We start from the raw sequence: 17,511 nt of genomic DNA on the forward strand, positions 1-17,511 counted from the left end.
TGTGGTGGAGAAGTGTGTCTTTTCTCGATGGTGTTTACTCTTGACAATAAAGCCGTGGCACACAGGTCAGGAACGAAGACATAAAGGGAGATCTTTTTTTTTAGAGAGAGAAGAAAATCTGGATTCACTTGACGCGCACAAGACAAAACAATACAACCCACACACACACAAACAGCACTGCAGCAATTGAAATTATACAATACGAAAATGGGAATTTTTAGCGAGAAGACGACCACCACCACTCTCATTTCTATGCAACAAATCATAGCTTGCACACTCTAACCTCACCGAATCCCCTAGCTCAACTAACAAAAGGTACTGTTTGCCTGAGGCTCATCTTTTAGGGGAGGTGCATAAGGCTTTTCTAATGCATAATGGTATAGTGATCTCGAAAAAAATGGAAACCCAAATTTGAGATGCAAAAAGTGCACTACTGCCATGTTCAGTTTGTTGGGGTCTTCATCAACACAAACGTAACCTTCAAGCAGATGATTAAACCCACGAGTGCTTTTTGGTGCAATAATGTACCCAGGTGTAGGTGGAAACTGGATGTTGAATTCTGGATCATCAGCTTTCAAATCATCTGATTTTGACGTTACGATTTTATAATTAGTAATACGGACACGAGAGTCGCAAAGGATAACAGTGAGCGTTCTTTGATCCTGATAAACTGCAATTATATTCTCCAAAGTATCCTCTAGCTCTGTCGTCACCTCATGCGGCTGAACCTCACTCTCATTCACGGTATAAGTAGCTTTTGTAAACTTGTTCACCACGACGATTTGCGGTAGCAACCCCTTGAGCTTTGTCAACTCTTCTGGATCACAAGTGTTACTCAAAGCAACTAATTCCACTAAAATTGCATTTTTCACGGAATCAATGAAATCTGCTTCCACTTCCCAGCAAGTTGCCTTCTTTTCGACAATTGTAACCGTTTCAATTGACGGAACTAAGCAACACCAAGTAACAAACTGACCAATTTCTCTCAATAACCGAACTCGTTCTGAAGCAACATGTGCTTGGTGCTGGGCAAAATATTCGCTTCTGATAGCAATAGCATATTGGACATCCTTTTTCTGGGGAACCTGAATCTTCCTATCTGAGTCCAAATACGGTTGAGGAATATCCGGTGGGGGTTTCAACAATGGTGGATGGTAGTGCAAAATTAAACCTAATGAAGTTGGTATATTGGATTTGGGGACATGTTGCAAAAATTGGTCCAACCCAATGGGAGAACCAGACCATGGGTTAAACACTCTCCAAAAAAGACCTGGTATTGATGTTGCAATGTACCAGTAAAACAGAATCTCTGTCAACAAATTTTGAAAGTACAGCAGTGACGAAATCTTGACATAATCATAGATCAAGTATTTCACATCTAAACGCAAAATCCGAAACAATTCAACCGAATGCAATATCCATTCATGAATGTCGAACAATCTCATATACACAAAGATGATATAAGTTAACAAGATCTTCAATACATGGGCAACAAAGATGTCATAAGTGGTGTAATTTTCTTTCCCTGAATCCAACCCATGATTGTAACTAGAATATATGTTTAAACTTGTTGCAGGTAATGTACTGATATCTTGAACACCAGCTATGGTCTCATACAAAGCAACTTTTTCCTTTCTGTTCTTGAACATGATTGTGGGGAGTAGCCAAAGAAATGTGACTACGGATTGGTGAAAACTGTTGCAAAAAAAAAATAGAATCTTTCTACAATTTTATGCTATAAATAAACAAAAGATATTCTGTATAATACTTCTTCTAAATGTAAACGGTATAATATCACTGAACTGAATAGTTGAATATCGGAGCCTCCACTAAGCTGCTTCAACTGCTTCCAAGAGTTCGTCCAAGTCACGCAAAACAGGAACGTTTCCATCAATTTCTTCAGTAGTACTACTATCTTCATCTTCATCGGATGAGTCAACAGTAATTGCAAAAGAGTTATCTTCCTCGACTGTGACATTCTTGGTTGGTATTATCAATTCCAACTCATCGTCGCTGATGTATTTGGCCTTAATCTTGTTGAATTTGATAACTTTATCAAATTGGAAATGCTTTTCAAAAAACACTTCTTTATTTTTGAATTCATTGATAAGGTCTTCAGCGTCTTCTTGTAATTCTTCATCTTCTGAAGATTCTGATTCCGACTCCTCTTCTGACTCTGATTCCTCTTCTGACTCTTCTGATTCATCTTCATAAGATCCTTCAAAATCAGCAGTCTCTTCATTCTCGCTATCAATTTCGTAGTCGTCGTCTGACTCTTCATTGTAACCATCCTCTTTCTCCAATTTCTCAATTTGTGACATAATGTAGTCCCTCTTGGCTCTCTCAGCCAAGCCTCTATCCCTGGCAACAGCAACCAATGAATCTTCATCACCTGAATACTCTTCTTCAGAAACATTTTCCGGTTCAACGTAGTAGTATTCATGGTCATCTTCATCATCTTCGTCTTCCAAAGCAAAGTTGATGAATTCTGCTGGAGTCAATTCAGTGACATCAACATCTCCATTTTCATCTTCATCTTCATCTTCATCTTCATCTTCATCTTCGGTCTCAGCACCAATAAAATTTAACTTTCCTTTGATAACCAATTCGTTTTCGTTTTTAAGAAATTCAACTTTCAACTCATCCCTAACCAATGATGGGAACCTGACATTCAATTTGTAAGAACCATCATCTAATTCTTCCAATTGATAGTCTTGGCTGTTAGCGACATCATCGGATAAATCCACCACCGAAAACTCTTCATCATCGTCTCTGATAACTTGCAAGTCACCACCCTCTTCTTCTTCTTCCTCATCGTCTTCGCAATTACACTCAGCACATAGCAACCTCTTGTCAATGGCTTCTTCATCTTCCTCCTCGCTGTCAACTTCGATGTATTCCGGTTCTGAACCCAATTTTGAATCTTCATCTCTTGATTCATACTCATCAGGACTTACCAACTCGCCCTCAAATTCTTGTCTAATGTTTTCAAGGAGCAACTTTTCATTCAACTTATTGGTATCAACAATGTAGCCAATTATTTCATCTTCACTTCCAGAATCTTCTTCTTCTTCGGAACTGTCGCCATCTTCAGTAACGTGGACAACAGCTTCAACACCATCGTCAGAATCGTCTGCTTCGTCAGAATCTGAATTCGAAACGGAATTTGAATCTGAGGTTGACTCCAAATCTGAACTTGATTCAGAGCTGTTGCTAGAGCTTAATTCTCCATCATCATAGTAAGCCACAATCTCATCGTTCAAGTCATGAACTTGAGGAGCTCCAACATCTTCAGCAGTGACCAAATTGCCATCCAAATCTACATAAAACTCATTACCATCAGAATCTAACTCAACATCGCTAGCATCAATGATATCAACGTCATCTTCGGAACTATCCTCTTCGGCATAGTCACGAGGTTTAAGTTCAAACTCATATACTTCCTCTTCTTCTTCTTCTTCTGAGGAAGAGTCGGATGAAGACTCGGAGCTGGAGTCTGAGTCTGAGTCTGAGTCTGATTCTGAGTCTTCACTGGAGGAAGATTCTTCATCGACGAGATCTTCCTCACCTATTTCAGCATCTTCACTTTCATCTCCTTCGCTATCTGGCTCCTCAACATATACGACACGTTGGGAAGGTTGTTGATGGTAGTACTTTCTGTACTGCTGCTTTTGAGGTTTTGCAACTCTAGAACCCCTCCTTGGTGTATCGTAATGAGCACTTTTCTTGTTATATTTGCTTTTATTTGGTCTATTGTACGCCATTCTATCTGTAGTTCACAAAGAATTTAAAAAATGGTTGTAATATCTATTGCAAATCTAGCGAAAGTTCCTTCCCCTTATATAATCATGTCAAGTTTGAAAAATTTAAGAAGCATCTTTTTGTAATGAGATGCTGCGGCGCAAATTGCCTAATGCGTACTTTGCCACCAGTATAGAACATTAAGGAAAATGTCACAAAATTGGATTTGGAGAAAAAAAAAATTTGCAACATCTCAGCTTCATTCAGTGGCAAAACGTGGGAAAAGTTGTCTCCACTATAGTAACCATCAACATGTTTCTGGCGAGACAGCCTCTTAAGTGCAATTTGTAAATAAACACTTTGGCCACATGACCGTACGGCATCAAAATTGTATTTGGATTTTGACCCGAAAGAGTAGGTACACGTTGCTCAACAAAGTGCCACCATCGAGAAGCATTGTTCTTGTTGATTGTAAAGTATGGACAGGTTAAATCATTAAAATTCGGACAGTCTTTTTGTGAAGGTTGTCAGACAGTCTTTTACGTAAGTGATGCAGACAGTCACCTTCGTTGATGTCATTGTCGAAAATGTGCTGTTTTGTTTTCGGGACTTAGGTAGTGTTACCTCAACACGATTATTCAAGATAGTATGATATCTACACGTGTGAATACTGACCATGTTGGACTGGTTATGCAGGAGATGCTGATAATCACTCAGTTAGTTATAAGTGGAAAGTTTGTGCACCCTCTACGAAACCTCGAGATTCGTTGATTTGCTGACATAGAAGATTGTGTCCACTGTAGTTCACACCGTATCTACTTCAATTACCACAACGGGTTAAAACCAAAATACATTCAAACAGAAAGACCTCTTTATCATTGTCAATTGAGCCCACCATGTCGCTGTCGGAGAATTTGTCCGATGAAATGTCTGTCAAAATGTCTGTCAAAATGTCTGTCAAAATGTCTGTCAAAATGTCGTGGAATGTGTCAGTTGCGCAATTGTTGTAGATAACCATCCAATTGTGGCTGCGGTAGTGCCATATCGTGCAGTGGCATCAACTTCATTGGCCCTTATCGAGTAACTGATAACAGTTATTGAAGTAAATAGATTTGTTTTGATTTCGCGAATTTAGCGAATTTCGCGACAAACTGGAATCAGACAGACAAAAATATTATCTATATTCAGACAGACAAAATGTACTTACAGACAGACAAATTGTGCTTACAGACAGACAAATTGTACTTACAGACAGACAGACATTTTTAAAATCCTGGGAATGTTGAGAAAAGGTGTGGTCAATTCACTACATCGGGCCGAGCTTCCACGAATGTTTGCTTGACGGAGTCAAATTCGTCAGTTTGGACCTTTCGTTGTCACATAGAGGTTTATTGAAACAGGGAAATCATAGCCCTACTTGATGCCTATCGAATTGAAAAGTGATCGTCGTGGGTGGAGGGGGGGTCCCCTTTTCGTAATTAAATACCGGTGCTGTTGAGGAGGTTCATTATTGTTCCTTCTGAGTGTGTATAGTTGAAACATAAATAATGTTATACAACTAGTGTAGATAAACTCTCCCACACTAAAAAATTTCATCTTGAATTGCTGCGAAAATTTCAAAATTTAAGCAACGACACTTGAGCCGAATTAAACATCTGCTTTTGATATGAAAAAACGTTCTAACTGGTTGATTAGAACCCGAACAATTGTCTACACCTTTTTTTACTATGACCCACTCCACTATCAGAGATTCTCTCCATCTTACAAACTTATTCGGTCAAAGTTGCTGGTTATTTTTCACATGTCAAAATTAAGAAATCATTGCCTCGCAATTTTAAGTGATTTATTTTTTATTTTTATTTTTCGCTCACTTTCAACTTCTTTTACCCCAAGCTTTCTGAAAACCACACACAAGTTGATTGGCCTTAATTACCACCCTTATAGACAATCACGATAACAATGCCCGAGTTCTCTCACCACATAAGAGCATCTTTTGAACCCAGTGAAACTAAATTATTGACATCTACACCTACAAACAAATTATTGACTGACTCGCCGGTTTTGGCAACAGCATTGTCACAGATATTTCCATACATTTTATTAATTGATGGTGTGCTAGAAACAATAACATGGACAAATGACGACCACTATCGTAACTTTTTGATATTAACGGTGTACTCATGTGTTGTTATGTATTGGAATTTGGTTAGCCATTTTGCACTTCCGTTGATTTTGGCATTGACATTTGCAAGTGTAGTTTGGCTGATTAGCTCAATTGTTTATGACTCCAAGTATGATGAGAAGCCAACAATAGAAGAAGTGTTGTATACATTGCATAATATCACAATACGATGTGAGATGATTTTCAGGCCAATTAAAAAATTCCCATTTACAATTCAAAATTATACAAGGTTATTCGTTGCCACGATATTGTTGTCACCGGTGTATTGGTTTTTGGTAAAGACAGTGATACCACCTCAGAAGTTTTTGTGGTACTCGGGTTTATTTGCCTTGACATTTCATAGTCCTCATGCATATGCCATTAGACAATTGCTTTGGAGATCAATATATCTTAGGCTTCTAGTTGTTTATATTACTGGATTGGATGTGAAAGTAACGAAAAAGTATGATCCGAGTGAGTATCAAGAAGTGTCGCGGGTACAAACACCAGCAACAAGTGACACTGAGGGTAAAAACATTGCCATTCCGACATTATCCAACTTTACAGTATTGAAAAAGAAAATGGTGTCACCAACTCAATTGAAACAAACGGTCGTATTTGAGATTTTGGAGAATGAAAGACGGTGGATCGGGTTGGGTTGGTCATCATTGCTATATCCTAGCGAGAGGTCCAACTTTTGTTACGAAAAAACACTCCAACCAGCACCTCCTATAACTATTCATAAGGAGAACTTCCCATTCCCCATTTTTGAAAACGACATATATTCGTACCAATGGGAATGGGCCGAGGATGACTGGAAGATAGATACCGAGTTCAACAAGGCTAAATCAGCCGATGGTTGGGTTTATTATGACTCCAAATGGGAACATCCTCGGTATCGCGATGGGTTCAGCAAGTTTACGAGGTCAAGGAAATGGACTAGAACTGCAATCTTGATGATTGACAAGCAGAACACTGTTTATGATGAGTAACATCTATAGTTGTATCGAATATACGTTGCAAAGAAAGTGTCGTGATTTACCTTTTCACGACATAGTAATCAATTTTTGTGTAGAGGACAAAATAGATAAAAAAAAAAAATAACAGTGCAATGGCATCTCGCTATCTCTCACTCACGTTGCAACCCACTTTCCTTGATAAGCATGAGTTCCACTTCGAATCTTGAGTATGAGAAAATACCGAAGAGATATATAGATCCACTTGCCCCAAAGGACAAAAGTGAGGGTTCAAGGGTCAATGGAAAAGATTGGAAGATTAAGAAAGATGCATTTAGAGTAAAGACATTGGGAGTAGCTAAAAAGAGTTCATTTAAGGAGAGAGAGTTGAAGAAGCTTCAGGAGCAACAATACAAGGAAAGGTTGAAGGAGCTTAAGGAGGAAAAGGAGTCTGCCAAGAAGCAAAAGATTGATGATTTGAAAAGAAGACGTGAAATCAAAGCCGAGAAGGAGAGACATGAAAAGTTGGCAGCAAAGATGCATCAAAAGAAGGTGGAGAGGTTAAAAAAACGTGAAAAGAGAAACAAGCTTCTCAAAGAACGTTGAGTGTTTTGGTGAGAAGGGTATACCACAAGATCAAATGTTTTGATATATTGAGGTTAACAGTGGTATATTGTATGTTCATCAGCTAGCAGGACAATGGCATACTATCGAATACAAACATTTGCAAAGCACCCCAACTCAAAACCCAAGAGTCAACCCTCGGGCTTTTCAATACCTCCTACCTCTTGTCATGTATATTGTTTATTGCTTGCTTTTTCCGTTTTCTTCTTTTAGATACTCAATCTAATTATTACTGTATGCTTTGATATTGTTTGCTTTTATTATTTCTTTTTGCCATTGAGTAAAATAATAATTAAAAAAAAAAAAAGAAAATAAAAAATAAGAAAGAAATGATCCACACACCAGGTCATTGCTCATCAGTTACCCGGCTACAACGTAAGAAGTATAAATAGGAGCGAAAATTCCTCACAAAATACAAAAAAAAAATTGACAACCTTGAATTTTTTAATCCTGCATATAGAAGAATTTTGTTTTTTATCAATATCAAACCAAACCAAATCAAGGATCTCCAGTATTCATTTATTTGGGGGTTGACTTAATTCTATATACTATATAAACACACACACACACACCACCACGCTACAACACATTATATCACTGAAGTCCATCATTCTCAACAGAGATATATTGTTAAGGTGTTATTTTGTCTTTTTTTATTTAACTCATTTTGTATTATATTAAAATTACATTTCCATTTTTCCATTTCTACTTTATCCAATATCAAAAACACAGTTGGGATACATTTATTTGTTCATCTCAGATATTAGATACTATTGCATATTCACACACACATACACACACATACAGCGGGGTATTTTATTTGCATATTTGATACTTTATTTTTGCATTACACACACTTGAACAAACACAAACCATGGATTCATTAAAGTTGCCACAAACAGCTGCTCAAGCTAAAGTATTCACTGCACCAAATTCGATATTGTTCCCCAAAGGTATAGATGGTGAAACCGGTGAAGAAAATGATAATAAAGACTTTGTTGCCAATGGAGCTAATGCCACTGTCAAAAAGGAAAAAAGTGTTGATGTACTTGAATCGAAACCTCAACTGCAACAGGAGCAACAACAACAACAAGAAGATGATGGTGCTACTTCGGGGATTGTCCCCACTTTACAAAATATAGTTGCCACGGTCAATCTAGATTGTCGTTTGGATTTGAAAACCATTGCATTGCATGCCCGTAATGCTGAATACAATCCAAAACGTTTTGCCGCAGTCATCATGAGAATTAGAGATCCCAAAACTACAGCATTGATTTTCGCAAGTGGTAAAATGGTTGTTACTGGTGCCAAATCTGAAGATGATTCCAAATTAGCATCAAGAAAATATGCTCGAATTATTCAAAAATTGGGGTTTAATGCCAAATTTACCGATTTCAAGATTCAAAATATTGTTGGTTCATGTGATGTCAAATTCCCCATTCGATTGGAAGGATTGGCATTTTCACATGGTACTTTCTCGTCATATGAACCTGAATTATTTCCTGGGTTGATTTATAGAATGGTTAAACCCAAGATTGTGCTTTTGATTTTCGTTTCTGGAAAAATTGTGTTGACGGGTGCTAAACAAAGAGAGGAGATTTATGCTGCTTTTGAAGCTATATATCCCGTATTGAGTGAATTTCGAAAATCTTAGAATGGGAATGATCACTATGGATTTATCCTCCTTTTTTTTTTTTTTTTTATAGATATCTGTATTAACAAAGAATGTCATGATTGAAACGAGGAATAGGAAGGGATTGTAGAATGGGTAATAAGTGTAGGCTTTTACTATGAAAAATAATCATTTATTGCTTTTGGTTTGGCGTCCTTTTTAACTATTTTCCTACTGGTGTATACCAACTTTGGTCTTTTTGAAGTGGTGGAATGTGGGTAAAGATCATTCTTCAATTGTGATGAGTCTGGCGTTGCCAGTTTACTACTACTCAGAGGTGTTGGCTCAACACTAGAGGAAGTCTCTGTATCTGACTGTTGAATAGATCTCTTTTTCGCATTACCAAATAATGTTGAAATATCTCTCATTTTGTTCAACTTGAAATGAGTTTTAGCTTCAAATTGAAGCTTATAGCAGTTGTCAACTACTGAGTCAGCTATTAGTGATGATGAATCTTGTCGCCATGGAATATCAAAATCAGTAAACACGGGGCAATGATCACTACCGAGTATAAACGGCCAAATATCAGCATTTGAAACTTGCTTAACCATTTCTGGTGAGCTACACAAGATTAAATCTATTCTTGATCCATAGTTGACTTGCCGTGAATTAGTCAATGTGTTCCAGACTGTGTACATTTTCCTTCTTCGTCCTTGAATATACCGGGTAGTGTCATAAAGAAACTGGTTTGTCAATGTCTGGGATGTACATTCTTGAATCATGGATCGTATAACGTACTCATTCATTAATTCACGAGCACGTTTTGATTGTTTAAATTTACAACATTCGTCATAATTTGCAACTTCAAACTGGTTTCCATCTGATACATCGGTGATCTGTTTTGCCATTATTCGTTCATTAATTCCTTCAGCACTATCAATCAAATCAAGACATACATTAATATCGCCCATTATAATGACATCTTTCCCCTCGTTGAATTTCAAATTATGGCAACGTTTCATCAATTGTTGCAAAAATTGTAATCGAAATTCTTCACCTTCATCTGTACCCAGTGAATTTGCTGGACAGTACAATGCAAACACAACACAATTACTCGCCAATTCAACAACAACGCATCTTCCTTCACTATCTATATGAAGCCCTTGTTGCTCATTGATATCGGTGTATCCACCAATATTGTCATCTTGTGATCGATATGGGTTCCCGGTCTTATCACAAAGCCAACCAGTAAGACCTTCTTCGGCTTTGGTCACAGTAAGGTATCGCTTTTGTAATGGTGTTTGAGGAATTCTAACAAAAAGACCTACGCCACTATACCCTTTTTTCCTTGTCGGTAGACTTATGAATGATTTGTAACTTTGCAAATGACCAATGTTTTTCAAAGTGGTTAGTGATTGTTCAGTTAGTTTCAATTCTTGTAGGGTAATAATGTCAGCTTCGAGTAAATCAAACATTGTGTTGAAATCATTGTTGATTTTGTTCCATGGATGGTAGTTGAATACTGTCTTGATACCGTTAACGTTGAATGTGATGAATCTGATGGAGTTTCCATTCTTGGCAATGATTTTAGTAAATGGTTGTTGCAGCCGTAGATCTGCCATTCTTGAATCTCATGTAAAGGGAATCGTGCCGGTCAGTTTTGATATTTCTTGTCCTATTGTTTTGGATTTTGTTCGTGAATTTGGTAGCTTTCAGAATCATTATGGGATTGTGCGTCTCACTCTTCCCCCCCATGGGATTTACGATAGTTCAGAATTTAGGCTTATTAGTCAAAGAACTAGTTATTTGAAGGTATAAGCAACCTTCTGCGAGTTGTGCTCTTTACGTAGCATAACTACTTTCTTTTTTTATCAGGTATGTAAAATTGCCAAATATGAGATACGCTTTAAACTTTAGATTATGCATTCTTCTTGTGCCTTGATTTTTTTGGCAAAATCAGAAGTCTAGATTTGCCATTTAGGTGGAGTGGCGTGAATTACACACAAATGAGAAGAGTAGAGATCTCGAGACAGACAAAGAAGAAGACGTTTCTCTATTGTTTTCTTTATGGTTTTGTTAATTTGGGCGGTGTATTTTCTTTCACTTGTGGTTTTACACAAACACGTCTAAACAAGGGAATAAAATTTTGTGCAGTAGTACACTACTCTTTGTTTATATTTTTTTTCTCTTTTTCTTAAATTGAAATACGGATGATGGATGATTCTGAAATTTTATTTCAAACAGTTTCAAGAGTTATCAAATTTCTATTTATAATAACTGCAACCCAATTATTCAACTTTTGAAACCCACTCGCTACTGCTGCTTGGTATATACCCAAACGTATACCATAGACCCCACGCACCCCACTTACATCGTCTACTTAGCTCACAAAATAGTTTTTGTTGAACCAAAGACCACTAACCGCAAAAGAACGCTCATGCATAATTAACTCAATCAACGATTTAATTCCCCCCCACACACACATAATAATATGATTGATACACAGGAATTCAGCCACGAATCTCCTTTCAAGCAAGCTCATAATGACTCTGCCAGTAACTATAATCTTACAAATACCACACCAGATTTGGTCAAGTTTCAGCTTCAAGAACAATACCGATCATCATTAAACACTGACGCCAATAATAACGAGCCACCATCGTCATTTTCACTTCATCAAAATGGGGCATACCCTTTTCAAAACTCATTCAACCATCAACTAGAAAAGAATGCTGCTTTATACCCTTCCTTGGTCAACATACCTAGTTTGTCATCCACGCCAACTTCAACTGACGATGATGAGGGTGATAACATTAGTCTTGATACGTTTTTACACTCTGGTAAACCAAACTATCTTAATTTGAAAGTTTTGATTGAAAATGCCGCATTCGATTCTAGCCAACTCGGAAAAGATTCGGTATTACCTTTGAATGAAGTGCAAAAGCTTAAACAAAAAGTTGCGGGGAAATTGGAACTACAACAATATTTGCTTTCTAAAATTTCTGTGTCGCAACAATTTATCAATGAGGTTGTATTCAAAGATGGTGCTGAGCCGGAGATTTTACTTAGAGTCATCAAAACCGTATCGTCTTTACAAGCACAACTAATTTCCAACAATAAAGAATTGGATGAAGCCAGACAAAAAGTCAACAATCATAACTTGTCGTGCATGCTTTTAGGATATATCGAAGATGTAAAACGCAGTCGTCTTGATGATGATGATGATGTTGTTGAACGCACTGCAGATAGTTACCCAGAAGAGAAACTGGGCAAAGTATCGTCTTCAGTCTCATCGTCTCCAGTAAAACAACGTCGCTCGTCACCAATATTATTTGAACTGCTTTCATCACATATTGCCAGTATAGCTGCACAAAGAAATGTCACACTCTCTCCTCCACCTACTGATGATGATGTTGAAATGAAAATCAGCTGGTTACAACAATGCATCGATGCCATACTTTTGAAACCCGTGACTTCCCAATCTACTGAAGACACCACTTCCATCGCCAACAATTCAATGTTGGACAAACTGTTCACGACATCTCCATCCTCAGACCCAAACAAGACCCTAACTGAGTACAAGACAGCATTGACAGATTTGAAATTCTCCTATCAATACTTGGCCAAGGAATATGAACTCTCTAGAATTAGCTCATCCAAACTCATCCAAGATTATAGGAAAAAAATTGACAAGTTGGAAAAAGACAAAGGTATAGTTGACCCGGTATCTTGTCGAAGCTCAGTGTCGGAAGCATTATCTCCTACTCACTCGACATCGCTTGAAAACAAGAATAAGGAGATTACTAAGCTACGTAAAGAGCTCAACTTGCTTAAAGTTGACAACATTGGTGTTTCCAAACGTTCGTCTTTGGCCATTTCACCAAGGTACAACGGTGGTGATTACTCATCCCCCGCGACTGGTAAAACACCGGGAAATAGTGATGATGACGATGCAACTAGTCAAATCCTGTCAATAACATCGAGAAATGCTACCACCTCAGCAAGTGGCGTAAGCAACAGCATATTGAGGAGCGAGTTTAAGAAAATAGTAAGTGAGATGCAAGACTTTTATGAACAAGAGTTGGCAGAGGAGCGAATGTTGCGAAAGAGATTAGAAGAGGAATTTGATCGATTTAGAAGTGGGCAAAACTAGAGCATAGTGTTGACACGTTGCTAGCATTCTTTAAGCATATGTATAAGTACATCTTACTTTCATTCTGTAATACACATTATCAATAGACTATAGCAGTTATCGTTTGGTGTAGACTTTTCTAAGATGGGTTTAAATAGGTTTGGTTGTAAAAAAAAAAAACACATAGAACGCGATTTACAGCACTGTATAGAAATCACCACACCAAAGTCGTATATACACCCCTAAAGAATAGTTAAACATGGCACGCAAGAGGAAGACATTCCCACCTAGACCACGACCACCGCCACCACGAAACAACGACCTGGCGAGTAACATTGGCGCAGTGTATGCTCTTGTACTGCGAGGTGTTAGTACATCAGGACAACAATCAGAAAGTAATGCAACTTTAGAACTTTTGAGTAAGTTGCAACAAGAGAAAGAAACAGAGGAACAAGATAATAATGAGCAGGATTCTGATGAGCAGGTCGACTATTACCATAGTGGATATAACCCGTACAATGTAGTTGAGACAGACTCGCTATATTCCAAGGATCAAGAATCAAGTGCGTACCCGGAGTATAACCAATATCAAGGTGACGCTTCAACTCAGTTTGAGACTCAAGAAGTTGACAAAGAAGATATAATGCGTGCTTCGACACAACTAACGAATTCTAGTGGTAGCTATCAGCAAGCTCACTCATCTACGCAGCCACCAGCACCGACTTACCAGGAACAGACCGTGGAGGTTGAAAAGGAAACGATACCAAATTCTGAAATAATTGGAGCTTCACAACAGCTAGCTCCACCAGCATCAAAACTGACGCTGCCGCAAGATGACCTTGTTCATGCACATGTTAAAAATAATGAGTCCCTCACATCCAATAAACACCAAAATGAAGATGAAAATGCACCGACTGCCCTTGCACTGAATATCAAAAGTGTATTGGAAAACCTTTCAAATCTTGGGGCTATGCAAAATGTTGGAGCTTTAAAGGCGGCAGAGGGGGAAGAAACCACTATTGAGACAACAGGGAATAAACCTATTCAAGTCAGTGGTGATGTCCTTATAAACAATTCGAACGACAAAGCACAACAGCATTCAACTTGCAACGTGTTGGAGAACTCAAGCATCAAAACAGCTGAAGGTGCGTCCCCCCTTTCTATTGGTAAATCAGAAAACGTGATATCTCATCACTACACAAATGGATCATCATTTACTGATCCAGAGAGAGATCACGATAAACCAGAGGATCTTCCTCACGCTACTTCTTTTAACAATGTATCACATAAGCCAGTGGAAAAGCCATTACATGAAATACGCAAAGGAAATGAAGTCAATCAACTGGTTATACGAACAAACGACGCATTTAATCAACAAGCAGAGAATGCTTTTCAAGCCCCGTGGGAGAGAATGCCTGCTTTACATCATGAAGAAAGAATCAACTGGGTAGGAAACACTTCCATAAAGTCAGACCTAAGCTTTCTCAATAAACTCAATGAGCAAGGTTTCGGGCATGCAGAGTTGAAAAAAGATGCACCCTCTATAAACCTTCCAGTACCGGAATTTTCAAAATCTACATATTCAACGAGTCCCGTTGGTGAACCGAACCAGGCACACAGTTTCGATTCTCAATCGGATGCGGCTTACAGTAGTAAGTCACAAGACTCACATTCCAATAATACGAAACCAAGCAAGGACACGTTTCAAGAGTACCTGAGGTTTGGCCGTCACGACATATTTAAAGGGGAAAGCTGGGCATCTCACAAGGACTCCGCTAGAACCTCACATACCGATTCATATTCTGCAAAATGTACACTGGGGCCTCGTCTGTCGCCGATGCTACTGCTGGAGCATAGAGGAACCGATTCACACAAGCCACGAACGTGGGTACGTGAAGGATTTGAACCACCTACTAAAAAGCACAAGTTGAATTCCGTAAATCCCAAGTTTGATTCATATAGGCCCAAGCACCCCGGTGATCGGAGAAATTTGGGAGGTTCCAACCACGGCTCACTGAAATCCCCATATCAAAGGAGTGGGTTCAACAACTCATCCAACAAAAAAAATACTGCTAATTTCAAGATTTTTGGTAACCTCAAGTTCGAAACGATTCCATATACAAGCGAAGAAGTGCAAGAATTTCTAAACATTAATCCTTCACATCCCAATTTGAAGGTTGCCTATTTTGTTCAAACATCTCAAGAATTAATTCACAAAGCTCACGAATCGTTAGTGGTTGACAAGTCCTTTCAAAGTGTGTTGAACTACTACAAGTTTATTAGAGGTGCCATTAAATGTTTATTGATACTCGTTAAAAAATACCCAAAGGACTTGACTCCGCACCAGTTGGCTTCACTATACTACAAAATTGCCAAGTTGTATCTAACTGAGACGGAAAGCTTTGACTTGGCAGAGGCATATGCGTTGAAAACGCAGACTATTAGTCGAGACCATTCGATTGTTGAGTTTGAATTTTATTGTGATTTGTTATTGATTGATATTTATGAAAAAATTAACATCTCAACGATTGGAGCATTTGCTTTAAGGAGAGAAGCTTATTATGAAGAAGCTGGCTATCATTTGCTCTCTAACTGCATGAAAATGGTAAGGATAAAATATTTGATGATATCAGATGCGTCCTTTGCATTGGTTAATCTACAACGTTTGGTTAATGACCCCAAATTGGATCCTACGGTCAAAAAGATTGCCATTGTTTATTTGGCTGGGTTACATAATCATCGAGGCAATCCCGCCGCCGTGGCGGATTTGCTACGAGGATTTGAAGTAAATATATCTCAGCCATTTGCTGCATATATTTTGATGACTAGGTTATTAGCCAGTGTCAGTTTGAATAACGTTTCCGAATCCAAACATCTTTTGAAGGAGCTAATGTCTCTTTCCAATGATGGTGAGAAATCCCACTGGAATCAATGGCTGATTAACGGTGACATCAAATTCCACATAGGTGGTGAGTCAGGTCTTGAGTTGGATTTTGTAATCTCGTGGCTACCTGTTGTCGATTTCAAAATCATGTTGTATTTTTTGAGTGGAGTTGCATATTTGCATTTAACTGGTGATCGATCCAAACTTTGTTTCGAGAAAGCAATTGCATTGATTCAAAGTGCACAGGATGATTTAGAAATGAATCGCAATTTAGCAAAACACTTGTCTGCCCATGAGTCCAGACAACGTGAATTGAAGTTGCGATATTATCGGTATTCGGTCCAGTATTATCGTCAATGGCAACTTTTCCTCAATGGTGATTCCAAAATTGTGTATTTGAATGAGTTTATGAATGCAAATAATAGGCTCTTTACAAGGGAGGAGTATACAATGTTTAAGCCAATTTACACATATGTTCATTACATGTTTGCATTGTATTACCACAGTCGAGGTGATTTGCAAGCGGCCAAGTTCTACTACCTAAAAGTGAGGAATATGACTGGTATACTTTACGATAATGATGCCTCCATGTCATTACAACAAATGACCAATGGTCTTGGTGGAGATAGCATTCGTCCACAGGGTAAATTTAGTGATTTAAATGTTTACTCTACATTCCATTTGATTATTCTTTTGGATTATGAAGTCAATGAAATTATGCTGAAGGAAGAAAATGATGAATCAAAATTAGCAGTGGAGAAGTTAACAGCTATTGAAAACAACCTTTTGGATGACTTTGCACAGGTTAATAAACCCCCGAAAAATGGCCCATTCCAATGTTGTTTTGTCATCAATAACAGGCTTTTGCAAATGACGTTGGAAATTGTTATGCGAATGGTTCACAATCTTGAACCCGATTTCAATGTGAAAAATGTCATGCAAATGTTGGGAGAAATTGGTGACAGGACAACATTTTATTTCATTTACTTTTTTTTAACTTATGTCTTGGTTCTCAATATCTCAAGCACAAGTGATAAAACTCGATATATTAAGCGATGTTTGCACATGTTGCCCCAACCAAAGACGGAAGTGGTTGAAACACCAGTGGGTAAGGAACAAGTGTCAACATCAGAGTCTGTGGATTCATGTCGTGTGTTTTTATTGAGGAGTTTGATGGAAGTGGATGAAAGCAACGGGTTGCATACTCAAGTGGATTTGGAAAAAGGTCAATTGGAGAGATTATGCAAATTAGTGGCTCATAGGTATACTACATTGGAGGAAAATGTCACTTATGATCCAACTTTCAAAGTATTGTCGCAAGTCAAGTCAGTAAAGAATGATGTGGAAATAAAAGATGTGTGAATTTGAGGTTATTCAAAATATGTTCGTCTTTTTGATAAT

At 38.1% G+C, this 17,511-nt stretch overlaps 8 protein-coding genes across 8 annotated transcripts; 5 read left to right on the forward strand and 3 right to left on the reverse strand. All coding sequences in view use genetic code 12, as the record gives it.

Moving 5' to 3' along the window:
* Positions 1-305: 305 nt before the first annotated feature.
* Positions 306-1,649, reverse strand: CPAR2_212510 (uncharacterized protein; the record flags this gene model as incomplete). The annotated part of the gene is made up of 1 exon (XM_036810216.1): positions 306-1,649. One exon carries the CDS (start codon positions 1,647-1,649, stop codon positions 306-308), a length of 1,344 nt encoding a protein of 447 aa, XP_036666774.1.
* A 180-nt stretch (positions 1,650-1,829) lies between these two features.
* Positions 1,830-3,764, reverse strand: CPAR2_212520 (uncharacterized protein; the record flags this gene model as incomplete). The annotated part of the gene is made up of 1 exon (XM_036810217.1): positions 1,830-3,764. The coding sequence occupies one exon, from the start codon at positions 3,762-3,764 to the stop codon at positions 1,830-1,832; it is 1,935 nt and encodes a 644-aa protein (XP_036666775.1).
* Positions 3,765-5,700: 1,936 nt separating this feature from the next.
* Positions 5,701-6,894, forward strand: CPAR2_212530 (uncharacterized protein; the record flags this gene model as incomplete). The annotated part of the gene is made up of 1 exon (XM_036810218.1): positions 5,701-6,894. The coding sequence occupies one exon, from the start codon at positions 5,701-5,703 to the stop codon at positions 6,892-6,894; it is 1,194 nt and encodes a 397-aa protein (XP_036666776.1).
* A 171-nt stretch (positions 6,895-7,065) lies between these two features.
* On the forward strand, positions 7,066-7,464 carry CPAR2_212540 (uncharacterized protein; the record flags this gene model as incomplete). Its single annotated transcript, XM_036810219.1, has 1 exon — positions 7,066-7,464. The coding sequence occupies one exon, from the start codon at positions 7,066-7,068 to the stop codon at positions 7,462-7,464; it is 399 nt and encodes a 132-aa protein (XP_036666777.1).
* Positions 7,465-8,356: 892 nt separating this feature from the next.
* TBP1 (TATA-binding protein) lies at positions 8,357-9,136 on the forward strand (the record flags this gene model as incomplete). Its single annotated transcript, XM_036810220.1, has 1 exon — positions 8,357-9,136. One exon carries the CDS (start codon positions 8,357-8,359, stop codon positions 9,134-9,136), a length of 780 nt encoding a protein of 259 aa, XP_036666778.1.
* Positions 9,137-9,270: 134 nt separating this feature from the next.
* APN2 (DNA-(apurinic or apyrimidinic site) lyase) lies at positions 9,271-10,716 on the reverse strand (the record flags this gene model as incomplete). The annotated part of the gene is made up of 1 exon (XM_036810221.1): positions 9,271-10,716. One exon carries the CDS (start codon positions 10,714-10,716, stop codon positions 9,271-9,273), a length of 1,446 nt encoding a protein of 481 aa, XP_036666779.1.
* An 869-nt stretch (positions 10,717-11,585) lies between these two features.
* On the forward strand, positions 11,586-13,247 carry PEA2 (Pea2p; the record flags this gene model as incomplete). Its single annotated transcript, XM_036810222.1, has 1 exon — positions 11,586-13,247. One exon carries the CDS (start codon positions 11,586-11,588, stop codon positions 13,245-13,247), a length of 1,662 nt encoding a protein of 553 aa, XP_036666780.1.
* Positions 13,248-13,485: 238 nt separating this feature from the next.
* Positions 13,486-17,472, forward strand: CPAR2_212580 (uncharacterized protein; the record flags this gene model as incomplete). Its single annotated transcript, XM_036810223.1, has 1 exon — positions 13,486-17,472. The coding sequence occupies one exon, from the start codon at positions 13,486-13,488 to the stop codon at positions 17,470-17,472; it is 3,987 nt and encodes a 1,328-aa protein (XP_036666781.1).
* Positions 17,473-17,511: the final 39 nt, after the last annotated feature.

This window comes from Candida parapsilosis, contig 005809, assembly GCF_000182765.1.
Source record: "Candida parapsilosis strain CDC317 annotated contig 005809".
In the NCBI taxonomy this organism is placed as follows: domain Eukaryota; kingdom Fungi; phylum Ascomycota; class Pichiomycetes; order Serinales; family Debaryomycetaceae; genus Lodderomyces; species Lodderomyces parapsilosis.